Source organism: Rhineura floridana, chromosome 3 (genome assembly GCF_030035675.1).
Source record: "Rhineura floridana isolate rRhiFlo1 chromosome 3, rRhiFlo1.hap2, whole genome shotgun sequence".
Classification (NCBI taxonomy): domain Eukaryota; kingdom Metazoa; phylum Chordata; class Lepidosauria; order Squamata; family Rhineuridae; genus Rhineura; species Rhineura floridana.
The window spans coordinates 189,899,047-189,926,892 of NC_084482.1; the positions used below are offsets into that span (position 1 = coordinate 189,899,047).

At 45.9% G+C, this 27,846-nt stretch overlaps 1 protein-coding gene across 4 annotated transcripts in view; it reads right to left on the bottom strand.

The window, feature by feature from the left end:
• The window catches only part of MTMR14 (myotubularin related protein 14), an 89,530-nt gene that overhangs the window by 33,591 nt on the left and 28,093 nt on the right, over window positions 1–27,846 (bottom strand). For all 4 annotated transcript variants that reach the window (XM_061618904.1, XM_061618905.1, XM_061618902.1 and 1 more), the window contains exons 10-16: window positions 21,160–21,226; window positions 19,160–19,245; window positions 17,810–17,886; window positions 17,033–17,069; window positions 11,272–11,342; window positions 8,209–8,258; window positions 4,546–4,687 (exon numbers count right to left, since the gene is read on the bottom strand). In XM_061618904.1, coding sequence (XP_061474888.1) covers window positions 4,546–4,687; window positions 8,209–8,258; window positions 11,272–11,342; window positions 17,033–17,069; window positions 17,810–17,886; window positions 19,160–19,245; window positions 21,160–21,226 — 530 coding nt within the window. The remainder of the gene's footprint in view (window positions 1–4,545; window positions 4,688–8,208; window positions 8,259–11,271; window positions 11,343–17,032; window positions 17,070–17,809; window positions 17,887–19,159; window positions 19,246–21,159; window positions 21,227–27,846) is intronic.

The window sequence follows — 27,846 nt, forward strand, 5'->3', positions numbered from 1 at the left end:
AATCAGGTCACACAACTCTGCTCCCTTTTTACCCCAATCCATTCCTCCACTTTCCCAGATCTTATGCAACCCTGGGAGCCATCTCCTCACTGCCAAGGAAAGACACCAGGAATTCTTCCCCAAAGGGGCCTGTTCACATAGATTTTCCTACAGGTAATGCAGACAAGGTACCATGACGATGCAGGACACCATTTACATGAAACCAAACTCTGCATTGAAGTGTAGCCATTCCACAGCTGTGCCTTCTCTGCTGCAATTGCAGAAACATCTGCAGGCTGCCTTCGGGTTCAGCCAGATTCACACAAACAAAAACCACACTCAGTTGCAGACACACGTAGCTGAGGAAGGGCTACAGCTACTCATGCGAAGGGGGAAGTTCTGTGCAAACCAATTCTTCACAGCTGGGAGATCCGAACCTGCCACAGCCTCTCTGCAGCCGCACATTAGCTGCCCCTTCGCTTCTCCCACCCCCGGCTCTCAGCCATCCATGCTTTCCTAGCTTCCTGCTGAGCGATTATCAGAGGTCTGCCTTATTACCCCTGGCTGTGCACGTTAATAAGGGCTCTCCTCAAACCCCAGGATTTCCTTGGAAGACCCTCAGCGACTCACTCTCGAAAGCGCCAAGGCAGCCTTTCAAGAGCCTTTATGCTCTCCTTGCCTTGTGATTGCTGCATTGAGTGCGGGCACAAGGCTGCAACTTAATGAAGTGCCTAAAAACACAGCCACAGGCACTCAAGCGGGCAGGCAGAGAAGAGAGGCAATTAAAAAGAGAGAGAGGCTCTTAAAAAACAGAACAGGGCTTCCCGCAGCTTGTGCAACTGTCCCAGCTTGAGTGGGGGGCGGATGGGGGGGGGAGAGGCCCGGAGCGCAAACAGAACTGGCAGCTAAAAATGGTTTCCTTGCATGGAGGAGGCTCTGCTTTCTCCCTGGTCGTATCACGGCTTGTGCTAAACTGCTTGGCAGTCATTCCCTTTACGGCAGCCTTCCCCAGCGTGGTGGTCTCCAGGCGTTGCTGGGACTCCAGCTCCCATGATCCCAGCCAGCAATGGTCAGGCACAACAGGAGCTGGAGTCCAGAAACATCTGAGGGCACCAGGGTGGGGAAGGCGGCCTTATGTCAACCTAAAGGGCACTTTGCTAGCATTTCTTGCCAGATTTGTAACCTGCATGCACACCAAAGAGAGGGCTGAGAAAATGGTAGAGTTAGTTACGAGATGAATTGTGGGCTATGACCACCACCAGTAGCAGACAGTAGAGTTGGGAAGGTGAGTAGTGCTGCACAGCTGGCTTCCAGATGCCAAGAATCACTGGCGTTTACTAAGAGGGGTAAGGGCAAGGTGCACGGTGGGTGTGGCAGCAGGAGTGTTGGGTTGGCTCTGCTGCCACGCCCACACCGCATCTGTTGCCCTGCTCCTTTCCCTCTCAGTAAGCTGCAGCACCCCTCAGCGTTTGGAAGCCAGGTACACCAGGCTGACCCACATTCATTGCCCACTACTCACTACCACAAAATCTGACAGTTAGGTTTTCCCACTAAGATAAGAACCTCCGCTTTCATTTTAAGAAGAGCAAGGCTCCAGTCCTCACGTTTCAGGAGGAAAACTTCAACACACAAACACGTTTCATGAAATTGATTACTTTGGAGTGAGAAGCAGGGCTTCCAATGGCCATTTTCACTGACCCTAAGACCCCAACCCCTTCTGATAATGGAGAATTTGTATCTATCTACATAAAATTAGATATTGGAAGGTATATGTTTAAGAACTATAAGAAAATCACAAAGAATAAAGTAACAGGCCTACAGGTCTGTGAGGCCTTAAGATTCAGTATTCTTCTTCAGAGGGGCAAGTGGAGTTCATCTTAAACTCTTGAACCCCTGAGATGGAGCAAAGCAGGCCTGTGTTTGATTAACTTTTGATTAATAAGTATATCGTTAAAGGGAAAGGGGGCATATAGCAAATGCTTCACTAGTGATAGATACACTGGTTAGGCTTATCAGACCGACGACAAAGGTGGAATGCCATGTCCAGTACTCTGTGCCCTCAAGTACATTAGTTACGGGGACAGCAGAATATTAGTAGCATTAGTCAAATGGACAGCACAATGGTTCAAAGAAGGGGTGTGCATACCATGAAAGGTTACCTGTACACGTGCTCTTGTAACCATGTGCTCTTGTAACTAGATATTGGAATTACCTAATATTATCTGATTGGGCTAGAAACTAATGTACTCAGTGTAACAGCTATGTAATACTGATGTGTAGCTTCCTGAATGGTGTGTTGATGCCTTTGTCCCAGAACTGTATAAAAGTTCCATGCAGACAGTGCCACGTTGCAGTCCTCATCAGGCACTCTGGGGGGACTGACCCTGCATACACTTATATCGAATAAAGGCCTACCTTTATGATGCCCGTGTCTTCAATTTCTTCAAGGACCCCCAGTCCGAGAACCCAAAAATTCCCCATCACTGGCAACCTCTAACCCCTTTCCAGGAGGTTGGACTAGATCACTGGTCCAACTGGTGGGCTGGTACCCGCTACTGGGTCACAGCTGGATCAAAGGCGGGTCACAACAGCCGCACTACTACCATACAAATATATGGTAAAAAAAAATGAAGACGTGGTTCCTCCCAATGCATGTTGTCGTTAAAGGTGGGTCCTGGGTCAGAAAAGGTTGAAGACTACTACAGGACTAGATGATATCCAAGGTGCCTTTCAACTGTATGATTCCCACTGTACACTTGTTTCTTTACTTTTATTTATTTTTTTATTTCATTTCATTTTGTGAGTACTGACTTCCTACTGGTTTAGCGATTAGAATGTTGGACTAAGACCTAGGAGACTGGGGTTCAAATCCCCACAGAGGAGACTGGGGTTCAAATCCCCACAGTCATAAAGCTTCCTGAGCGGCCTTGGAACAGTCACAGTCTCTTAGCCTAACCCACCTCACAGGGTTGTTGTGAGGATAAAATGGAGAGAGAAGAAAACCAAGTATACCACACTGAACTCTTTGGAGGAAAGATGGGATATAAATGTACTGATAAATACTCCAAGCTGCCCATCTCCCTCACAAAGAGCACACAACACCCCTTGCTGAACCATCCTTGCACATGCTGGAAACTGGGAAGTACAACGATGGTGTGTGCACAAAGGAGTCCTCTGGCTATAGAATTTAGCTCAGAATTCCAGTCCCTCCCTGCAGACAACTAAGGTGACCCCAAACAACTTTCGGATCCTAACGAAGCGTCTGCCAGCAACTCTCACTGCGTGGTTCTCATGGTCAGCTAGGGTGTGCATGCAGTTTTTGACTGGGGTGCTGTGCAGAGTTGGAAGGGGCACCATTTCCAGACTGCCCCTAATCTGAACAGATTTCTCCATTTCCCTCCACTTCGAGAAGCCAGGCGTGGCTACAGCAAGCCGAGGGTTTATTGTTACCCAGAGGATTTCCAGCTTACTCTCAGCACAGCACAGATTTAGCTCAGAATAATTGCACTGTAAAATACCATTAGCACATGTGCTTGGGGAGAAGAAAGAAAAATTAAATTGAGCACAGCAAGCCCTTGGGCAAGGCTCCAAAGTCCCCAGCCCTGGGCTCTCACCCCATCATGTAGGTGTACTTCAAAAGCCAGAAGAAGTGCTAGATCCTCTCCAGCACAGACTCAGGAGCTAGGCCAGAAGAAGGGGGAAATGAGCCCCCAGGTGGATCTACCTTCACTGTCAAGAATCCTATTGATCGTCCTAAGATCAAGTTGCTCATTATGATTTTGTTTTTGTTTTTTTAACAGATTTGAGATTCTCTTCTACATAAGGAATGTAGGAAGCAGACTTATCCCAAATCAGACCATTGGTCCATCTAGTTAGGTCTAATTGGCAGCAGCTCCCTAGTCTTTCAGACAGGAGCCTTCCCCAGCCCTGGAGGTACCAAGGACTGCAAGGTCACAGAATGATATTCTAGATTGCAGGATGGCCACTTTCAGCCCAAGGAGCTGGGTTTTTTGCAGTCAATATGCTGCAGGGTAAGGCCTGGGTTCCCACAGCCGTGGAGGCACTGCTGTCTACCTCGCACCCCTCAGCTTAGAAGGGCCCAGATTCTCAAATGGAAGAGCCTCTCCAGTTCTACGTGACAGGGTGTCTCAGAAGCTTCTGTGAGAACTTTCTAATTTAGTACTGAGAAGAGGAACCAGCTAGATGGAAGGGATCACACTTTGTATGCACGCATGTGTGTAGCGTGCCTGCTGGGTTATTTCTGACTTGACAGGAGCCCTATGCAAAATGAAGAGATACCCCAGAGCCTCTGCAATAATACAGGGAACCTAGTTTTGCTTTCAGATGAAGTGCCAGGCACCTTGGAAGCTCGGCCCAACCAGGGTAGCTGCTTCCAACTGAGAAAGGTGGGAGGCCGGGATGTAGCCTGTGACCCACTGCTGTTTTAGACATTGTCTAGGCTACTGACACAGACACTTTTGTTTTGGGGCACCTCCATCCCAAGTCATGCACCCATCCCACATACACCGGCCCCATGGTTGAACACACTCTCTCTCTCTCTCTTACCAAGCAGCTTGTGTTTGGGACCCTGCAGGCATCAGCTCCACTGCTTCATAGGTGAAACTCCCTGCAGCCCCAGGTGAACTCTCCATCACAAGAGAGAAGTCACTGCTCAGGCTGGTGGTGCTGCCGCCCCGATCCCTCTGTTCTGGAACATAAAAAGACCAATGTCAGACCAGCCAGCTCTTTCCCTTTCTTCCATAATCTAGCAATCCAAATGCCCTCATAAACAAACTTACACAGAGATCTCACCACATGCGAATTCCCAGACTGCACATTTTAAGTGAGGACACTTATTTTAATGTTTTATTGTGTAGTTTAATTATGTGTGTTTATATTCTGTAATTGACTTTTCAGTTGTATATACCGCTTAGAAGCCACTTTGGCTATTAAGCAGTATATAGATAAATAATAGGATCATGGATCCAGTCAGTTGCTATCCCCACAATCCCAGCAGCTGAAATAAATATGGTGCAATGGTGGAAATTGCTGCCAGCATATCTTGAATTGGCTGGTTCACACAGTACTACAGATGTAGCTTAAATCTTTTTAAGTGTGGCCCACTTGCAATCCTCACTTCCTTTAGCAGTTCCAGAAAGTCATATGGCAGAGTGCCATAAAGAATCTTGCTGCAACAGTCTAATAATGCTACGCTTACAGAACTTGTCAGATCATGTTATAACGAGGGCTGTTGCAACATTTGCAGGAAGCCATTCTATTAGCCACTGCGTGATGGCTCGCAAAGGTTTAGGAACCAGAAAGCTTCTCCGCTGATTCCCACCTTGTTCTTCCTTAACTATACTTTGAAGGAGAAAAGTGTGGGATTCCAAGTGGTTAGAAATGGGACTTGGATGCCCCATGTCACAACAGGGGCTGGGGGCAAACACTGTCAGCAGAAATATTCACACTGAGGGGAGTGTGTGTATTTTATACTTTTGCTTATTTTGCATCATTTATATAGACCAATGGTTCAAACTTTTTCCCCTCATGGACCACTTAAAAATTAGTAATGGTCTTGCCAGACCACTCAATTTTCTGCCCATTGTAGCAGGTGCAATGTGCTGTGCTAGATTGTTGTTGTTATGTGCATCCAAGTTGACTGCGACTTATGGCGACCCTATGCATCAGGACCTCCAACAGCATCTGTCATGAACCACCCTGTTCAGATCTCGTAAGTTCAGGTCTGTGGCTTCCTTGAGGGAATCAATCCATCTCGTTTGGCCTTCCTCTTTTTCTACTCCCTGCTGTTTTTCCCAGCATTATTCTCTTTTCTAATGAATCATGCCTTCTCATGATGTGTCCAAAGTATGATAACCTCAGTTTCATCATTTTAGCTTCTAGTGATAGTTCTGGTTTAATTTGTTCTAACACCCAATTATTTGTCTTTTTTGTGGTCCATAGTATCTGCAAAGCTCTCCTCCAACACCATATTTCAAAGGAGTAGATTTTTCTCTAATCCGCTTTTTTTACTGTCCAACTTTCACATCCATAGAGATCGGGAATACCATGATCTGAATGATCCTGACTTTAGTGTTCAGTGATACATCTTTGCATTTGAGGACCTTTTCTAGTTCTCACAGCTGCCCTCCCCAGTCCTACCCTTCTTCTGATTTCTACTCTGTTCATAGGGTTTTCGTGGTAAGATATATTCAGAGGTGGTTTACCACTGCCTTCCTCTGAGTTTGGATGCATCTTAGTCTGGTGTGTCAGCTTCTTGGGTGCCCCTGCTAGGAGTCTAGCCTCTTGATCTAGACTCCTGACGGCTTACCTTCTTCAACACTCTCAAACCCCCTCACCATATTAAGGTGTGCATCCTAGAGGGGGCTCTGCTAGATACTGTATGATTTTTACTTGCTTTTTACTTGCTTCTTTTCTTTCTTATATTTCATTACAATTTGCATTCCACAGAATTCAAATTGTAATACAATAAAATACTATGTCAGAAATAAAAGGAGCAATAAAATACAATTATATATCATGTGAATATTTAATGCAGACATGCTGTGGACCACCAGAATGAAGCTCACGGACCACTGGTGATCCACAGACCACAGTTTGGGAACCCCTGTCCTAGGCTATGCCCTACCCACGTGGCTTGCAGACCCAAACCTGCTTGTTGGTGCAATGCAACTGAGAACCAACATCCACTTCAAACCTACACTTAGCTGAGTTTTATGGTTGCCCATTAGCAAATCCATTCAAGTCAATGAGTCTGAAATGTGACATTTTACCAGAATTGGATAAATTCTGATATACCTAGTTTCTTGTTTATAGCTGAAACCCATGACCCTATCAAACAAACAAACAAACAATTTCAGTATAGAGTATGGAAAACCTTCAGTTCTTTTGGGAAGTACCAATGGCAAACACATTTGGGTGTAACATCTGCCTGCTTCTCTGCAGGCTTGCTTCCAAAGTGTTGTCAGTGGAGCGATTACACTAGGTTCTTATTAATACAGCAACTACTGAAAAAAGATGGGTACCAGGTGTGCATCACACCCACAAATCCCCACGAGGACTGTGCGGATCCCTATCCATTCAGACGTGCTAGTACAATCCACGGACTGTGGGCCCGCTGATTTAGCTGAGGCAAACTTTCTCTTGTTCATATGAATCTGCGTTACACAGAGACAGAACATTTGTCTGTCTTGCTGGTTGGCAAGAGCTCTCCAGAGAGCCTCAGGCGGAAAAGAGTCTTTCCCAGAATTCTGTGACCATCACCACATTTTGTGGTAGAGCATGCACATGTGCACATATATGCTCGCTCCAAGTATAGTTGCCTGGGTATCTTAGAATTGCCTGTCCCTCAGGGCATTTCAGGGCTTTATCCTGGAGACCCTTGCATGACATATAGGGTTCTTTCCAACACAATCGTCCCATTAGCACAAGGACTTCCATTTGTGCAATGGAAATTCCTCTCCATGCATGCCCCCCCAAATCTATTCTGTGAGTTCCCCCAACCCTCCAGAACAGATTTGGGGAGAGAGTAGGGGGTGCACAGGGAAAGGAAGTTCCATTGCACAAACACAATCCTTATGCCTATGGGATGACTTTGATGGATACAACCCTATATAATTTCCCCCTATTTTTGAGGTTCAGGCGTGAATGCCATCGTTTCTATAGTCAAAACAGCACCATCCATACACAAGAGGGAGATTATCACTAGACTTGGGGGAACCCTGAAGACTGCAGAAGTACACAAATCTTTAGGGGGAAAAGGCATGGGAGATATTCCAAACTGCACAGTGACTGAGCATGCTCAGTGGGCATGGAATGCTGGCTGACTGTTTTGGGGGAGGGAGGAAAACTGCAGGGAGGGGGAGGATATCCTGGAAGCTGGAGAGGCTGGCTACCTGGGAACCTGAACAGGAATTGCTCTATAATGCAACATTTTGTTGCAGGTCCTAACTGTTAACCTTATTTTCAGTTACCCACTGGAGCACATTTCCATTACAGTTGTGTGGGCTAGATACACTGATCTTTTCAAGCACCTGAATTCAGTACCTTCCAGGTGACCTGGCCATCCTCCTGTGAATCTGTACATGCTACTGGCTCAGTGGCTTTGCTAAATCCCCCTGACTAGTGAAATGCTCCTGCCTCAGTTGCCAGCAGAAAACAGACCCAGCTGAGGCTAGGAGGACTGGTTGGAATGCAGCGAGAGGCACTCACTTAGCATATAGATCTCTTCCAAAGTAAATCCAGGCGGCAGACTCTTCCTTCTAGGGCAGGAAACAGAAAGGGGGGGGAGAGAAAACATGACAGCCATCAGATGCCACTGCACCACCACTGGAGAACTAGCTTGGTATTCCTTCATGCCTGATTGGCTACAGCTATTGACAAGGAGGGGACGTAGCCTTGCCACAGAAGAAAGCAATCTTTGGGAAGCATTCAGTTTAAAAAACAACAACAAGGGGAGGAGAAAGAGATTTAAGATTATGAACAGCATGGAGAGAAAAGACCTTTTCCCATGAAGTTTCGGCCCCTAGTTCCCATGCCCTTCTATAACTTAAGTCTAAAAACATGCAGCTGGAACAGGCACATATTACTTCTCTGTTTACTCCTACCTCTGTTTCCCCCATGCTGGACCTTAGATTGTAAGCTTCTTGGGGCAGGGGCCTCTCTTCTTGCACACTGATGGCGCTATATAATTTTCTGCAAGAGGGGCCGAAAGGGGAGGTTTTAAAGGAAGGATTTGAAGGAAGTTAAGATCTCATTCAGCTTCCAGTGATCAGGTGATGACCTTCACTCAGGCCAGGACCAGTTGGACAAAGGTTCAGAGATAAACTTGTCCCAATTAGGTGACAACCAAGACCTAGTCAGAATTGTGCCCCAGTTTGGTTCACTGCCTTCCAGTGTGCCTTATGTCCCCTCCACCTTCACTGACTCCCGCCTCCTGTTACTGTGTGCTTCGACCACAAGCTGCAGTCTTTTCTTACTCTACCACTGGCCTGCAGTCCCACCAAAGCCTTTGGCCAAATACAATATGCTTCCCAGGTTCAATTCTCTGGAATCTCTAGAGAGACCCTCTCTGTCTGAAATCCTAGAGGGTTGCTGCCAGGCAGCGGAGACAATACTGAGCTAGGTGGATCAATGGTGTGGCTCAGTACAAGGCAGCTTCCCATGTACTTATGAAGCTACGAGTGACAAGGGCACACTGAGCAGCTACCTACACAAAGCAGTGCCACATCTTACAATGGCTGTATTCAGATGAACTTTGGAACCAGGCTGCAGAGGATCAGAAATGAGCTCTATACTTACACATGAACTCCCTCCTTCCCTTATGCACATGGCTTAATGCATTACTTCCCAGTTTGATGAAACTAGCTTACTGACAACCAATAAGGGTTTGACCAAGTTGGGAAGGAATTCATTAAGCCACATGCAAAAGAGGAGCGCACATGAATGAGCACATGGCTCATTTCCAGTCCTCAGACCAGCTTTTCCCAGCCTTGGGCTCCAAGATACTGTTGGTCTGCAACTCCCAAGGCTGAGGAAGGCTGCTCCATGCCACAGTTTGGAAAATCGTCTGAATGGGGAAAATGATTAGGCTCTTCCTCCCCAAATTAGTCACCCACCCGTCTCTTGTAGTAAAGGAATTCAGATAGTGTTAGGTTAATGGTTACTAGCCAGGACAGTGGGACCTCCATGTTCAGGGACAGAAAGTTACCAGAAGGAATTCTGTCGCTTTGTTGCTGGTGGGAGCCAAGCAATCAGAGCACCTGGCAGCAGTTCTGTACCAGTTTCGCTAGTTATTGTTCTGTTTTCTGGGCCCAATTAAAGTTCTAGTTTTAACCTTTAAAGCCCTAAACAATTTAGGACCAGGTTATTTGAACAACTGCCTGAACCTGCCCAGGCATTGAGATCTGTCTCAGGAGCACTGCTTATCTACCCACCAGTGAAGTAAACTCAGTTGATAGTAGCCCCCAGACTCTGGAATCCCATCATCACATGGCCTCTAAGATGCACATTTTAGAACATCATAAAAACTCACCTTTTTCAGACAAGGCTATTTCTAGAAAACCATGCTCTAGCTCTGTCAGTAGTTTTAATCTTTGCTATCAACTTTAGCTGGCCTACTGCAATGTTGCTGCCTTTGTTAGATTTGATTATTTTTAAGATTGTTGCATACACTTTGTCTTCATGATATTGTGAGCTGTCTTGGGTGGGCTATGCTCCAGAAGGAGGCATATAAACAAATTTTTAAATCAAGTAAGGCAAATAAGAGAAGATTGCCCTAATTGGGAGCTGCCCAGAAGTCTCTTGCTGACCAGTTGGGAGACAGAATGGTGGATGAAATAATCTGATCCAGGATAGCAATTCTTCTTACTGTTTATTCTATTTATAACCTGCTCTTCAACCCAAAACGTTCCAGGGCAGTACATGAAAAATTCATTAACATACAATAGAGCAATATCACATAAAAACTATTAAACAATCATTAAACAGCAACTCCCCAGCAGACGAAACCAGTCCTTAAAAATCAGTTTTCTCTGTAGGCCTGAAGGAAGAAACATGACTTAACTTGACATCTAAAAACAGATAATGTAGGGGACAGCTGTTATCTCCAATGGGAGAAAATTCCACCCCACAGGTGCCATAACAGAGAAGGCCCCGCTCTGTGCCGTTACATAGCAAACTACAGCTGTTATTGGAACTACATGCAAGATCTCTCCTTCAGATCTTAAGGAATTGGTGGGCAGGTAATGAGAGAGGCGCTCATTCAAAAACTTGGATGCCAAGTTGTATAGGGCTTTATAGGCAACACCTTAAACTGAGTTCAGTAACCAATAGGCAGCCAGCACCGCGCCTTAAGGATTGGTGACATGATCCCATTTTGTGGCACCTGGGAATAATCTGGCCGCTGAATTCTGCACCAGATGCAGCTTCTGGACCATCTTCAAGAGCAGTCCCATGTTGTGCTTCTGCACAGCTGTGGCATTATTTCCATGACAGCCACCATGATTTGAGAGGTCCTTTCATCCCAGCCATTGACCCACCCCATGCGCTGACCAAAGTCACAGCCACATCTCTCCTTATGTAGGACTTTAAAGCCCAAACCAGCTTGGGGGAAATTGATGTGGCCCATTTTTGCGGCTTTCCAAGTGCAGAATAAATTAAGGCAAATTGGGCCAAGACACCAGGGCCTCCATCTCCCAGTAGAAAGAGCGTGCGCTAACAAGATTCTGAGCTAGCCTGCCTGTGGTGGCGGCAGTTCCTAGTGCAGGCTCTTACCTCAGTTGCTTAGCGGCAGAAAACTCCTCAGAGGTGATGTGCTTCAGAAAATCGAAGCAGAAAAAGAAAATCTGAAGCCAAAAAAAAAAAAAAGTGAGGAGAAAACAATGAGAGAGCAGGGAACAGAATTGGTAAGTGATAGCTGCCATTGGTAAGTGATAGCTGCCAGGATGCAGATCTGGACAACAGGGTCATTGACACATACACCCCGAAGCCCAACAAGGCCCTCTCATTAGCCAACACTTCTATGGTCTTTGGGGTCTCAGCCTCCTGCTAGCCAGGCCTGAGCACTGCAAATGAGAGGGCAAGACAACCAATACCACTCCTGCCCCCGGCCCCACACACAGCCTGCAGGAATTAATAAAGATTTTACACAGTTACGGCAAAGTGCTGCATCTACCCATCAACATGCACAATAAAGCCCTTGACTGGACAGTCAGGAAGCCTGCATGGCCACAAATTCCTTTGAGATTCTAGAGTTTAAGAGAACAAATCATGCAGCAGGGGTTTTCTTTGGAGAGGTGGTCATCAATGGGCTATTAGGCGTCGTGTTCACATTCAGTGACCAATGGAGCTGAATTTTGTAAACACAACAATTCTGGACATAAACATGGAAGAATTCTCTCACAAATTTTCCAAGTTGGGTAGATTTAAAACATAAACTGACTGAATTGGCATGTTTAACACAGAACCCCATACAGTGTTCTTGTAGAATTTGGGGTGGGATTTCCCTAAAAGAACGTTGCGAGAACAGAAGAAGCAATTCATATAAGGAACAGACATGCCGTAAGTGCCAGCCCTTGAGAAAATTAAGAGCTGCTGGATCAGGCCAAAGGCCCATCTAGTCCACCATCCAGTCCTCGCAGTGATCAGCCAGAGATGTCTTTGGGAAGTCTGCAAGCAGGACCTGAGCACAATAGCGCGCTCTCTACCTGCAATTCCTAGCAACTGGTATTCAAAGGAATACTACCCTCCAACAGTGGAGATAGAACATAGCCTTATCCTCCATTAATTTGTCTAATCCTCTTTTAAAGTCATCCAAGTGGGTAGCCATCACTGTCTCTTGGGGGTGCGAATTCCACAGTTCAATTATGCACCATGTGAAGTATTTTCTTTTGTTTATCCTGAATCTTCCAACACTCAGCTTCCTTGGATGTCCCCAAGTTCTAGTGTTATGAGAGAGGGAGAAATACCTCTCTCTGTCCACCTTCTCCATGCCATGTATAATTTTATACACCTTTATCAAGTCTCTTCTAACTCGGCTTTCCTCTAAACTTTTTGTTGTTGTTATGTGCCTTCAAGTCGATTACGACTTATGGCGACCCTATGAATTAGCAACCTCCAAGAGCAGCTGTCATGAACCACCCTGACCTCTAAACTAAAAAGCCCCAAACGCTGCAACATTTCCTCACAGCGGAATTACTCCATCCTCTCGATTTTGGTTGCCCTTTTCTGAACCTTTTCCATCTCTACGGGGAGGAGAGCCTGGCTGGGAGTCCAGAGTCTGTGAATTCAAATCCCCGCTTGTCTCCTGGGTGTTAAGGGCCAGCTAAAGATTATCCCCACATGAGTGGCTCAGAGGTTACGTGCCCTGCTACCTGTGCAGCCGTGGGCAAGCTGCATAGTCCCAAGGAGTCCAGTTGCCCCCCAGCTGGCAGCTGCGGAGAAGGAAGGTGCTGGCTGGTGCAGCTGTGGCAAGCTGAGCAGGCCCTAGCCAGCTGGGGAGGACTAGCCTCAGAGGGAGGCAATGGTAAACCCCTTTTGAATACCGCTTACCATGAACACCCTTATTCATAGGGTAGCCACAAGTCGGGATGGACTTGAAGGCAGTCCATTTCCATTTTTTTCATAATATCCTTTGAGGTGAGGTGATCAGAACTGTACACAGCATTCCAAGTAAGGTCGCACCATGTATTTGTTCCTCTCTGCCCTCACCATCCACAAGACAGAAGCAAGGAGGGCCCAAGTTATAGCACAGAGTCAGACCTGTAATTCCTGATTGCCTCCTGCCCATCAAGGCTTATCAGTGCATGTGCTAACAAGTTAGCTTAAGCCATGATAGAACCTCCAGACCCAGTGGCAGTATACCTCTGAATACCAACTGCTGGGAAGCAACAGCACAAGAGGGCTGTTGCCTTCAAACACTTGGATGCCCCCCCCCCAAAAAAGGCATCTGGCTGGCCACTATGGGAAGCAGAATGCTGGACTACTTGGAATCTAGCAGGGTAACCAAGAATGCTGAAGCCTTTGATAGAATTTGCTTCCAGCCGCTGCAGCTTGTATAGTGGCCTGAACAACTTCCTGACTTTCCTAAGGCTAATATTCTTGTTCCACTACGAGGTCTCCTCTCCCCACCACTACTGCTCCTTTCCATGCATTCTCTACAGCGATGGGCTTTCCTGAACCCTTGCAAAAGTGAAAAACCTGAAACCAGAAGTTAAGTGAAGTGTGCATATTATTATTTATTATTATTTATTATTTATTAAATTTATATACCGCCCGACTAGCGATAGCTCTCTGGGCGGTGAACATAAAATAGTATAAAAATACAATGAATAACAAAATAATATTAAAATACAATCAACAATACAATAAACATTATTAAAATTAGATCAATGTAACTTAAAATGCTTCAGAGAATAGGAAGGTTTTGACCTGGCGCCGGAAGGAGAGCAGAGTCGGCGCCAGGCGTACTTCCTCAGGGAGACTGTTCCATAGTTCGGGGGCCACCACTGAGAAGGCCCTAGATCTTGTCATCACCCTCCGGGCCTCCCTGTGAGTTGGAACCTGGAGGAGGGCCTTCGTAGCAGAACGTAGTGCACGGGCCGGTTCATATCGGAAGAGGCGTTCCGCAAGGTAGAATACATATGTTGTATTCTAATCACAAGAAGGTTTGCGGAGGTGGCTGGCTATTAGCCACAATAGTTAAAAGCAAAGCTCCACATTCAGAGGCAGTATGCCCCTAAATATCATTTTCTAGGAGGAAACTACACAGAGACAGAGGGCTAAGATAAGAGCCCTGCAGGATCAGACCAGAGGCCCATCTAGTCCAGCATCCTGCCACCCAGATGCCTGTGGGAAGCTCAGCAGCAGCACTGTAGCCAAGATGGCTATGCTCTGACCCTATGGTAGCAGGCAGCATGCTTCTGAATACCAGTTGCTGGAAACTGCAGGAGAGAAGAGTGCTCTTGTGCTCAGGTCCTGCTTGTGGGCTTCCCATAGGAACCTGGTTGGCCACATGTATGAACAGGATGCTGGACTAGATGGGCTGTTGGCCTGATCCAGCAGGTTGTTCTTACGTTCTCACAGCATGAATGCCGGCAGCATTCCCCCACCTATGACCTCTAGCAACTGGTACTCTCAAAAACTAGCAGCCACTAATAGCCTTACCCTCCATTAGTTTGTCTAATACCCTTTTGCAGCTGTCCATGTTAGGAGACATCACTAGATCTTGTGGTGGCAAATTCCATGGCACCGTGCAAAGTAGTACTTCCTTATGCCTGTACTAGATCACACAACAATCAGCTTCACTGGACAATTATGTGTTCTAGTTATTATGTGAGCAGAAGCAAATCCTCTAGCCATTTTCTCTACACCATTGTGGGGAATTTTTAGTCCTCCAGATGTTGCTGTACTACCACTAGCATCAGCCCCAGCAAGCATGGCCAATGGCCAGCAATTTGTAGTTCAGCAGCACCAGGAGGACCAAAGGTTCCCACATCTGGTCTACACCATGCATCGTATCTGTATGCACCTCTATCATGTTCCCTACACACACACGCACCTTCTTTCTAAACTAAAAAAACCCCAAGTGTTGTAACCTTTCATGGCTACCGCCTTCAAGCCCTGCTTGTAGACTCCCTGGGAGGGATCGGCTCTGGCCACCATGGGAAGATAGATTTTATTTATTTATTTGTTATTACATTTATATCCCACGTGTCCTCCAAGGAGCTCAAGGTGGTGTACAAACACGGTTCTACCCCTCCTAATTTTCTCTCACAACAATCATGAGACCGATTATCTGGATCCATTTCAGTCGGGTTTCAGGCCTGGTTTTGGCACAGAAACAGCCTTGGTCACCCTGTATGATGACCTTTGTCAGGAGAGAGACAAGTGGAGTGGGACTTTGTTGATTCTCCTTGATCTCTCAGCGGCTTTCGATACCATCGACCATGGTATCCTTCTGGGGAGACAGGCTGAGTTGGGAGTGGGAGGTACTGCATTGCGGTGGTTCCACTCCTACTTGGCAGGTCGCCTCCAGAAGGAGGTGCTTGGGGAGCATTGCTCGGCACCCTGGACTCTCCACTATGGGGTTCCGAAGGGGTCAGTTCTGTCCCCCATGCTGTTCAACATCTACATGAAACCGTTGGGTACGGTCATCCGGATCTTTGGAGTGCGTTGCCATCAGTATGCTGATGACACGCAGCTCTATTTCTCCTTTTCATCTTCTTCAGGTGAGGCTGTCAATGTGCTGAACCGGTGCCTGGCTGCGACAATGGACTGGATGAGGGCTAATAAACTGAGGCTCAGTCCAGACAAGACTGAGTTGCTGCTAGTGGATGGTTCTTCTGACCGGATGGTGGATGCCCAACCTGTCCTGGATGGGGTTGCACTCCCCCTGAAGGAGCAGGTTCGTAGCTTGGGGGTTCTCTAGAACCGTCTCTGTCACTTGAGGCTCAGGTAGCCTTGGTGGCACGGAGTACCTTCTACCAACTTTGGTTGGTGGCCCAACTACGTTCCTATCTGGACAGGGATAACCTGGTTTCAGTTGTCCATGCTCTGGTAACCTCCAAATTAGATTACGGCAATGCACTCTACATGGGGCTGCCTTTGAAGACGGTTCGGAAACTGCAGCTTGTGCAAAATGCACCGGCCAGATTGGTAACAGGGACCGGACGGTCCAAACATATAAAACCGATTCTGGCCCGCTTGCATTGCCTGCCTGTATGTTTCCGAGCTCGATTCAAGGTGCTGGTTTTGACCTATAAAGCCTTACACGGCTTGGGACCACAATACCTGATGGAACGCCTCTCCCGATACGAACACACCCATACACTATGCTCAAGATCAAAGGCCCTCCTCCGGGTGCCTACTCCAACGGAAGCTCGGAGGGTGGCAACAAGGGAGAGGGCCTTTTCAGTGCTGGCCCCCAAATTATGGAATGATGCTTCTGACGAGGTGCGCCTGGCGCCAACACTGTTATCTTTTCGGCGACAGGTCAAGACTTTCCTCTTCTCCCAGGCATTTAGCATGTGTTTTAAATTGTTTTTATATTGTTTTAAATTTTAAAATTGTGTTTTAAATTGTTTTTAAAATATGTGCTTTAAATTGTATATTTGTTTTTAATGTTTTTGATTGCTGTAAACCGCCCAGAGAGCTTCGGCTATGGGGCGGTATACAAGTGCAATAAATAAATAAATAAATAAATAAATGTGAGACAGGGTAGGCTGAGAGACAACTGGCCCTAGGTCACCCAGTGAGCTTCATGGCCAAGCAGGGATTTGAACCCAGGTCCCAGTCTGAGTTTCTAACCACTTCACCACACTGGCTCTCAGAGATGTTGAACTAAACAGGCCTTTGGTCTGACCCAACAGAGCTCTTCCGCTGTTTGGTCTCCTTGACACAGGATGTGGATTTCTAAATTTATTCTGCTAATCTCTTGGGGGCAAATATCTACACCTCTGACTATCCCCACCCCAGCCCTGCCAAAATCGTAGTGCAGCATCTACACTTGGACTCTGCCCCCAGCAGAGACACTCACCTCCTCTCCTTTGCTGAGCCGATCCACTAACATGTGCCTGCAAGAGAAAGAGAAAACTAACACTCAAACGCAAGAGCAAGCAAGGAACCAGAGTGTGAAAGGCTAAGCCTTTCCCCACACAGGCGTTGGAAGTATTCCCCCACAATGTCTCTTCAGACTATCTAGGATGACTGGAATTCAGACCGACAGAGATTAACCCCTAAATTCTCAATCTGTGGGCCAAGCAGTCACGCCCACCCTGAGGAGTACAGGACAACTGGAGGGTGTGGGGGTGCATAAAACCTCAGGGGAGAGAAACGACCTTAGATTAGAGCCTTCCACCTCCATCAGCTGTGAACTGCATTAGACTGAATGTTCCCTGACAAACAGATTCCAACTCATTAAGGCTGGGTTTGTGGAGGGGGTGACTGCTCCCCAGGACCCACTTGCATAATCACAACTGAATCTGGAAAGGACAGCTTTCAATGGCAGCTTAAATGACAATTCTTTCTGTGTGGTTTCAGGATGATGATTGGAGAGATCCTTCTTTGGTAAGCCGCTCATCCACAGACTGTAACTTGCAGCAGCAGCAGGTTGTGTGCGTGCGCACAGCTATGTACGAGGGTCTTCATAGGCTCATCTGCAGAACAGATGGCTGGTGTTGAGCAAGGCATGTTTTGGAGGACAGCGCCCAAGTTTAAATCGAGTGAGAAAGGCTCCATTAATCACACCTGAAACTGATCCTACTGCTCCCTTCCCCCTTCTAGCTAAGGCAGAGACAGCATGCAGAATGCTTACCCAAAGAGGAACCAGTCATAGGCCACGGTCAGGTAAAGAATCTCTGCAGGTTCCAAGGATGCGTGGATCAGTCCATCCTAAGAAAGGAAAGAAGACTGATCATGCATCACAAATTACAACGACATCCTGCCTTGCACTTTCCCTGCTATTGCATCGGTGAGACCCCAACGAGGTAGTAAAAAGCCACAGCGCTGTGCTCTTTTAACTGAGATATGGTTGCTTGTCCATACAAAAGATGTTGATGAAGCTCTGCATTCTCTTCTCTCCAAAGTGATGTTTTCTGCCATAACATGCAGTATGCAATTTATAGACAACAAGAGCCCCAGATTTAAAGCTTTCAAAAAAAGCAAGCTTCTAGACTTCAGCATCATAGGAGGAAAACTGTAATGTGTTACAAACAGCATGGGACATGTTTAACACCAACAGAGACTTTTTGCCCCGCCTCAGTCCTCCCCATGGTCTCTCATCCCAGCGCTTCTTCCTGCATTCCCCAACATCCCAGTTTTACCAGCTAATGGGAGCTATACAAATGCAATAGACTCAGTGCACTTTTGTTTCAATGAACATCATTTGTTCCTTCTGCAGAAAAGGACACAGTAAGGAACACTGAGGGATGTGGACCAGAAACCATCAAGGAATTCAACTTTCATTAAAAAAAAATAGTGCTTCTGGCCTCTAAGGTCCCGGGGAGGGGAGAAAATGTGGCCAATTTCTGCTACACACAGCCTAGAAATCAGAATGGGAGAGGACAGAATATTAAAGTTTGAGGATTGGGGTGGTACCAAAAGGGCCCTCCTAATCTGAAAGAGACAGATTACAAAAACCAAGAATTCTTACTGCCTCTAGCAGTGGCTCCTTTGCCACTCTAGAAGCTATCACATATGCTAACCTCTCTGTCCCTCCAGAACTGGCCTTGTATGGAGGCTCTGGCAGAAAAGAGGCACAACATTTAAGTTCAGTGCAACTCAAGTTGTCCCATATCTCCTGTGCATCCCCCGCACTCTGTCCCCAAAGTCTGTTCTAATGTTTCATCAGTCCCCATCTTCTTCCCTAATCAAACGGTAGGGCAAGATGTCTTTGGTTCTGCAAGCTGCCGCCTCTTCTAATTGTGCCAGCAATACAAAAAAGCATCTCAGTAATTTTACATATAGAACTTGCGGTTTCTGCTAACAGATTCCTGCACTGCAAAAAAAACCCACCACCATAAGAACCACAGAGGTGTTCTTCTTGCCAATCTATTTAGGGGGAAAAGTGATCGCTCCTCTCCACTCCTGTATCCACCCCCCTCCCTCTTCCGCTCCAGTGGCATGCCTTGTAATTGCCTATGGCAACGTGACCATTGGTACTCACAGCCCACAGGGAGAGGCGCAGGAGGGAGATGAAGAGAGGCGTCCTGTCCCAGCCGGATATACAGTGTACCAGGAGCCCACTGTCATCTGCGCTGAGCCGGCAGGAAGGGAAAGCCAAAGCGGAGGGGAAAAGCTGTGTTACTTGTATGGCATTCAGGATGAAAAGCCCCCCACAGTACAGAGACCTCCATTAACCCCCAGGGGATGCAACGGCATATGCCAGGCCAGCTGCATAAGGCACAGCATTCTCCAGGGACAGTCTACGCAAAGCAGACACAAGGGACTACACCAAGGTGGCCAGGCAGGGTGGGGGTGGGAGAAAAGATCAGAGGAAATATAGAAAATCCTCAAGTATATAGAAGGTTACTTGTATGCTGCAGTGACCTAAATAGTTAATGCCCATTCTGCCTTTCAAGAAGAGCATCATCTACCTCCACTGTTGGAGGCAGTATGGCCCTGAATGCCATTTGCTGGGAATCACAAGTGGGGAGAGTCCTGCTTGCAGGCTTCCCACAGGCATTTGGTTGGCTACTTTGAGAACAGGATGCAAGGCTAGATGGGCCAATGGCTTCACCCAGGAGACTCTTCTTATGTTCTTATTTGCATCACCTTCTTCCCACTATAGACCTTGCCTTGGGTCCACCCTGGCTCAGGGCAAATTAATCACAAGCAGGGCCCCGCAACGGATTGCATCTGATGCGCTGGGGAAAGCCAGCACTGCAGGTCATTTACTGTAGGATGTGTTATAACACATGCTAAATATGGGCACAATTGTTGAGCTCTTTCCCGCCATGAGGTTCTTCATAATCTGAGCCCTACTTGCAGCATTTGGATATTTGGGAGGCAGAGGGGAGCAGAAAAAAAGAAAATGGCATCCACCCATCTTCTACGCACATTTCCATACTCCCTATGAGAAAGAGGTCCCAGGGGAGACCTGTCATTAGAACAGGGATGGGAAACCGGCAGCCCGCCAGGTGTTATTGGACTCCAGCCCCCATGAGCCCCAGCCAGCATGGCCAACAGTCAGGGATGATGGGAGTTATAGTTGAGCAGCATCTGGAGAGTGACAGGCTCCCCCTCTCTACATTCGGATAATCAGGATCAGAGAGGAACCTAGCTGGCACAACCACATGTATCCCACAATCGGACCGTAGCAAGTACAGAAATTGGCCATGGGCATATTGGATAACACAGGTGACCTTCTTTTAAAATTACTTTTCTGCTTTTTAATGCCACTTTGAAAAGTATTATGGGGGCAATATCTGGACAAGTTTCAGAAAATGGGGGATGGGACGAGGGAGAAGAGGAAGAATGCCCTTTGGGGATTTGAACCCACGGCCATGCTGATGGGACCTGCAGTCCAGAACATCTAGAGGGCACCAGGTCCACCATTCAGAATTGGCAACAGCAGAAAAATGTGCAAAAGAGCATCATTTATATAGATTAGTCAGAGTTTTATTTTGGGTCCGGTTTTTATTTTCGTACTGGTCAGTTTTGTTGGTTTTTCTCAAACCAGTATATTTGAACCTGATGAGTGAATCAGTGACAACAGATCAGAGGCAACTCAGCTAGAAGCAGAGCTTGCAACAGACATCTAGAGTTCACTTGGCAAGGCAAGGCAAAATGGAGGCCTCTAGATGTAAGGATATGTTTGTGCCTATCTTGGAGGGTAAAAGTCTTGAGCGCAAGAGTTCCAGGAGAGTTTCCCGGAGGTCTAAGGAAACATGCTGGCCAAAGAAGAGCAGAACAGAGCCCTTCAGAGAGTTAAAATGCATAGGGAACAGAGCTCTACAGTCAACTTCTACACACACACACCCCAGTACTTGAATTATTGGGGGGGAGGCCCTCATTAAAGTCCACAAGCCCAACCCTCAGTCCCCCCCCAATTTTAGCCAAAGTATCACCCACTGTAGTTTGTAAAAAAGTAGCTAAGGAAGCTATGACAAAAAGATTAAGTCCCCTCCAATTTCCCCCTTCTCTATGGCAAGAAGAGAACCTCACCGTCACCATTAATAATGGAGATCAGAAGCTTCAGGTAGTTCTGTGTCTGCTGCACCAGGTCCCAGCTCTGGGGGGGGGGGGAGAGCACGACAGGAGAGAGAGAAAGAGAACAAATGAAATGAAGTGATGCCCATTAGAGTATATCTGTAATCTTGTTCTACACTCATTATCCAAACTCTTAATCCATATTTTATTACCTGTGCTAACCTGCCTCATCTCTACAGTTTGTTCTCTCTGGAAGAGGTGGTTAGGGAGGACTGTAGAGTCACCTTTAATTCTCAAAAACCTCTCTGCGGAAGCTGCCATGGATTCCTCCTGTATCTTAGGAGAATGCATCCTCTTGCTCCTTCGCTTCTTTATTCTTAGAAGCAATCTCCCCCTCTACCTCCTTGCCAAGTGCCCCATTGGAGAACAACAACAAACTTCATCCGTGGGATCACAAGGAAAAGAGGGCAGGACTGCATGCCCTTTAGGTCATAGTGCAATGTTAAAAGGGGGAAAAAGCTACTTTGACACAAGGTAAGAGATAGATCAAAGGTGCTTGCTCTTCTGTTTTGGTTTTCAAAAAAAGGATAAAGAAGTTTCTTGTCTTCATGGTTGTGAAGGCAACCAATTTCTTCAGAATGCTCAGGAACCAGAATACACACAAGTAGCCTTCTAGTGGCTGGAGACAATCCTTCATGCTTCTCTTGTCTTCCCTATGCCCTCTCTCAACCCCCCCACACCACTTTTTTCCTTCTTCCCAATCATGTCAAGTCCCACATTTTTCAGCTTGAGTCAGCTTTCCACAACTGCTGCCCTACAAATCTTTTGTAACAGAACTCCCATCAGCCCTAGCCAGCACTGGGGAGGTGGATTCCCACATCATCTGGAGGGCTACGGGTTGGAGAAGAATAGCTTAAATACATTGCTTTTGCAACCTGCTCTGTCTCCAAAGTGTTAAGTGTGGAAATGGTGGGTGTCATCCTATTTTACCCTGGCAATCACTTTGTAGACTGTATTAAGTTAGGCTGAAATGCAGTGATGTGCCCAAGGACATCCAATAAATCTGCTGTATCTGAGCAGGGACTTGAACCCAAACCCCACTCAGCCAGTTTGACAATCTACTATATCACATCGCACTGCAATGCCTTGCTCCAATGGCAACATCTGCAAGTTTCTCAGTTGTAGAATTTTGGAGGGATCTGAAGCAAAGCATGGAACCTTGCTTAACTCTTTAAAAAAAAAGAAAAGCACCCAAAAAGAAATTGGGAATGGGAAATAAACTTCAGAACGCCTGGGGAAGAGGGCAGGGGAGGGGGAGGAGAAAGGAACAGAATGTTAATTTCCAACTCATTATTCAATTGTTCAGGAGAACTTAGTTCCACGGAATCACAGAGTGGCTTCCGGACCCCTAAAGTAAAGAAAATCACCACAGCCCAATAGCAGAGCACATTCTGAAATACTGATTAGAGCCTACGAATATCCTGCCGCATTCTGACCCACTTTAGCAAGTTCCCCAAAATGAGGAAGTTCAGTCAATGAGCATAGCAGAAAACAGATCAGAGTGTGTGTGTTTCTGTCTGTGCAAGTTAACAGGAGGGCCCTGGAACAGCAGGTGAAGGGAAGACTTCCCCCTCACCCAAGGAAACAGCATAATTGGAGTAGATGGGGCAGAAATTTCACCATGTGCTGGTCTCAGAATGACCCCATTGAGCTACCTGCTGAGTCCTGACCCACTTTTAGCAACCGGCATGGGATCTGCTTGACACTCTCCAATTCCTAGCAACAGCAAGTCAGGAGGGAGAGGGGTCTTCAAGCCCAAGGATGACATATTTAACTTTTGTCTTGATAGCGTCCCCCCAACTCCACCCCAACATCCTTTCGTGTATTATGAACGCTTCAGCCCCTTTTGGACAGAGACGACTTAGCCACAGTACTCCATGCTCTGGTAACGTCCAGACTGGGCTACTGCAATGCACTCTACATGGGGCTGCCTTTGAAGATGACTCAGAAGCTTCAACTGGTGCAGAATGATGCAGCCAGAATACCGGCTGGATTCCCTTTAGAACTCATATAACTCATATTTTAAAACAGCTGCATTGGCTGCCAGTTTGTTTCCAAGCCTTATTCAAGGTGCTCCCGTTAGGGTTTAAATATCTGGAAAGACTGCCTCTTTCCCTAGACCCTCTCGGGTGTTGAGATCAGCAGAGAGGGTCCTTTTGGTACTTCTGCCACCCAGAGAAGCTCGGGAGTGGGTGGTCTTGGAGAGGGCATTCTCTGTGGCAGCCCCTAAGTTGTGGAACTCCCTCCCCACAGAGGTGTGTCTGGTAACTTCACTGTACAGTTTTCGGCAAATGCTGAAGACCCATCTCTTTACCCTGGTCTTTGACACCTGAAATGTATATTTTTAGGACCCACCCTAAAAACTGTGATGTGATTTTAGATGGTTTTTAACAGTTTTTAATTATGTATTTTAAAACTGTTGTGATCCATCCTGGGACCTTTGGGTGAGGAGTGGGTAATAAATTTAAATCCTCCTCCTCCTCTCCTACATACCCAACTGATCACAGTGTTCTGCAGGAAGAAGGGGCGTCCTGCAGATACCATCCTGTCAGGAGGTCCGCTTCACATGATGCTGGAATCAGGCCTTTAGCGCAGCTGCATCTACCCTTTGGAACTTCCATTAGATATCAGACAGGTACCTTCTCAACTGTCATTTTGGCACCTTCTAGAGATGTTCCTCTTTCAACAAGCCTTCTAAACTGAACTCTTTATCCCAGTTGGCACCTGTTTTGGATTTGAATTGACTTGTGTATGCTGTTCTAAACCCCATATATGTGGGTTGTTGTTTTTAACAAAAGTCACTGCTTTTTTTCCCTTATACTGTAAATCACTTTGGATTGCCTCATGGGAAATGATTTATAAATGAAATATTATTACTATTATTAATAATAATGCTCATTGCTAAAGTAAAAGGTCCCAGGCTACGGTCTGAAGGCACATGAGGCCAGCACCCTGCTGCTAAGCAGGGTCAGGTCTGGTCAGTGCCTGGATGGGAGACCGCCTGGGAACCACATGTAAGCCACCTTGGGTTTCTATGATGAAAAGAAAGGTGGGGTATAAATGTAATAAATAAATAAATAAAAACTTAGGGGTAGCACATTAGCCCCTAAAAGATGCCCACAGGCAGAAATCTCTTTATGGCCTATTTCCTTGTCTCACTATGTAGGCCCCAGCACTGCTATTGCCCAGAGCTAGCTTCAGGCTTGATCAAGCCCTCAGCCGAGTGCCTCCTAGTGGGGCCCCTTGGGCTTACCTACTAGCAGTGGCAACCAGCAGCTGTAGCACTCTGATAAGACCCAGGTAGCTTCTGTTACTTAAGTTCCCCACCATGCCCCAGAGCCATACTATTTTAAGGATATTATGGGAACACTGCCCAGCACCTATCACAGCACCAGAAAAAAGGGGGCCCATGACAGCTCCTTTCCTGGGACCTGGGCCCCCAGAATCTATCCAAGGGTGCCATGTTCTGATGCTGGGTGTAGTATTGGCCATCAATTTGCCACAAATCCCATCTCATCTTCTCCATGATTCAGCTCTAAACAAATCCATGTAGATAGAAATCAAGATATTTCATGCTAAATTTAAACCTCCAGACAGCATGGATGGGATTCAAGGTCACACATGTCACAGGCCCAGGTGGGTTACCTTCCCTCCCCCACCAAGTGCTAGTGGCTGCTGAGAAATCAAAAGAAAATTATTGACATTCCACTGTGAAGCTCTTGCTGGCAAGGATGCGCTCAAAAATGCAATTAACAGCAAGCTACGCTTGGCAAAATCGAGGTGAAATTGCAGGGCACCAACATAAAGCTACAGCCATTGCTTTGTTGTCAGTAAATTTTCAGTATTACAGAGAGACACTACGCTGCTTACATTGAATGTAATAGCATGCATTGTTTTTAAAAACGTCACCTATGATCAAGGGACACAATCCACCTAGTCAGTTTTTGCTTCTAGCCCTTCCTTCTTCCCCCTTCAAGAAGATGCAGACTGTCTTTGTTCTGGGAAATGGCATGTCAAGAAGGCACTCACACCCAGTTAAGCTGTGCCATCCAAGGACACATGCTAATCTTGAGAAGTCCAAGAGAGAAAGCCAGATTAAAAAGAAAGGGCTAGAACAGAAAAAAAGAGATGTTGGGTTGTATTCAACTAAGATCTACTCAGAATAGACCCAATGAGATTAATGGATCTAAATTAGTAGTGTCTATTAACTTCAATGGGTCTACTCTGAGTAGGACTAGCTCTGGATACCATCCATTGCTTCAAGCCTTAAAGGATGTGCATGTTAAGAGGAGGTGGCAGAGAAGGGTAGTGGTCAGGAATATGTCATTTTAGAATGAAGCAGAAAAGCTATGGAAAGAAATGCAGAGTAAGAGAATTAGATTTATATCCCGCGCTTCCTCCCAGTAGGAGCCCAGGGCAAGATAGTTGATGAAAGGAACGAGGTCGTAAGTGGAGCATGAAAAGCCTTTGTATTTTAGCCAGATTCAGGACAGATTAGAGAGTGAGTGAGTGAATATATTAGGGAGAGAAGCAGAACCCTCAGAGAGAAGTTTTCAAGGCCTGTTTCCCAGAAGGCAGTACAGGAAGGAATCGCAATGATTTATTGCCCTGTAATTCACCAAACTGGACCAAGATAAAGGAGGTGTGAAAATTGGAGGGAGAAATATCAATAATTTAAGATATGCAGACGATACCATACTACTGGCAGAAACCAGTAATGATTTGAAAGGAATGCTGATGAATGTTCAAGAGGAAAGCACAAAAGCAGGACTACAGCTGAACGTCAAGAAGACTAAAGTAATGACAACAGAAGATTTATGTAACTTTACAGTTGACAATGAGGACATTGAACTTGTCAAGGATTATCAATATCTCAGCACAGTCATTAACCAAAATGGAGGCAATAGTCAAGCAATCAGAAAAAGGCAAGGACTGGGGAGGCCACCTATGAGAGAACTAGAAAAGATCCTCAAATGCAAAGATGTATCACTGAGCACTGAAGTCAGGATCATTCAGACCACGGTATTCCTGATCTCTATGTATGGATGTGAAAGTTGGACAGTGAAAAAAAGCATATAAGAGAAAAATCAACTCATTTGAAATGTGATGTTGGGAGGAGAGCTTGGCAGATAACATGGACTGCAAAAAAGACAAATGATTGGGTGTTAGAACAAATTAAACCAGAACTATCACTAGAAGCTAAAATGATGAAACTGAGGTTATCATACTTTGGACACATAATGAGAAGACATGATTCACTAGAAAAGACAATAATGCTGGGAAAAACAGCAGGGAGTAGAAAAAGAGGAAGGCCAAACAAGAGATGGATTGATTCCATAAAGGAAGCCACAGACCTGAACTTACAAGATCTGTGCAAGGTGGTTCATGACAGATGCTATTGGAGGTTGCTGATTCATAGGGTCGCCGTAAGTCATGATCGACTTGAAGGCACATAACAACAAAACCACTATCCCAGGAATATTCAAGAAGACATCTTCCCAATGTAGTCCAGATATTAGGAAGTAGGGCACTTGGGCCCAGGGACCCAAATTCACACCACATCTTTAGGATGCCCTTTTCACACACACCCAAATTTCAGGCCAGACTTTATAAAGGTTCTGAAGTGCCATTCTCTCTCTGACCTAAACATTGATTCTGTATACAGAATGGCTGAAGCTCAAACTAGACAAGAAAACAGAAAGACTACTTATTTATGCAGGCTTTTAATTGTTTGCTGCTTTTGGATAACATTTCATTCCACTGTGAGTATATTTTATAGTATTTTGTAATTATAGAGATGTTAATTCATGTTTTGATTCATTTAAACTTTTTAATGATGTTATTTGTACATTTGCATTTGATACATCTAATTTATAATCAGTTTTACACCTGTTATTTTGCTGTTGGCTTTTATATGTTTGTGAACTGTCTTGGTATTTCCTTGTAATGAAAGGAGGTATATAGATTCTTTTAATACTACAGCTAATAAATACTACTACTAATCATAAATACTAAATAAATACATGTTATTCATACATTTTTAAAAAGTACTGCAAAAGACACTTTGGATATAAACTGCTGATCAGAAAAGCAGGTTGATTAAATTGATTAAATTATGTGTCCATCTGAATTTGGAAGAATGTCCCTGCATACCTCTGAAAGCCAGATGCTGGGGACATACTATGAGGAGAGCTGTTCCCTCCATGCCTAGTTTTCTGGCTGGCCACTATTGGAAACACAATGCTAGACTAGAAGTAGCCTCCATTCAATCCAGCGGGACTCCTCTTAAGTGGATTCATAAAGTTATATTAAACATAGCACTACAGCTAATGTTCAGTCAGTGCAAGGATTTCTCCTTGTACAACAGAACATTCTCTTCCTTTCCTTCCCCAGTGCAGTCCTAAATCTGTTCTGGGCTTCCCCCAAAACCTCTGCAGCAGATTTGGGGATGGCATGGGGTATGTGTTGGGGGAGGAGAGGGGGAAATCCCATTCCCCTAGGACTAATCCTTGCACTAATGCAAGAACTTAGTTGAATACCACCCATCACTATTTTAGCCTTAATAAAATAGCCTTTCAATTGGCTCTGAAAATGGCTGGAAAGAACAGAATGAAGTTCTACAGCTGAGGACAAGCAAGGTTA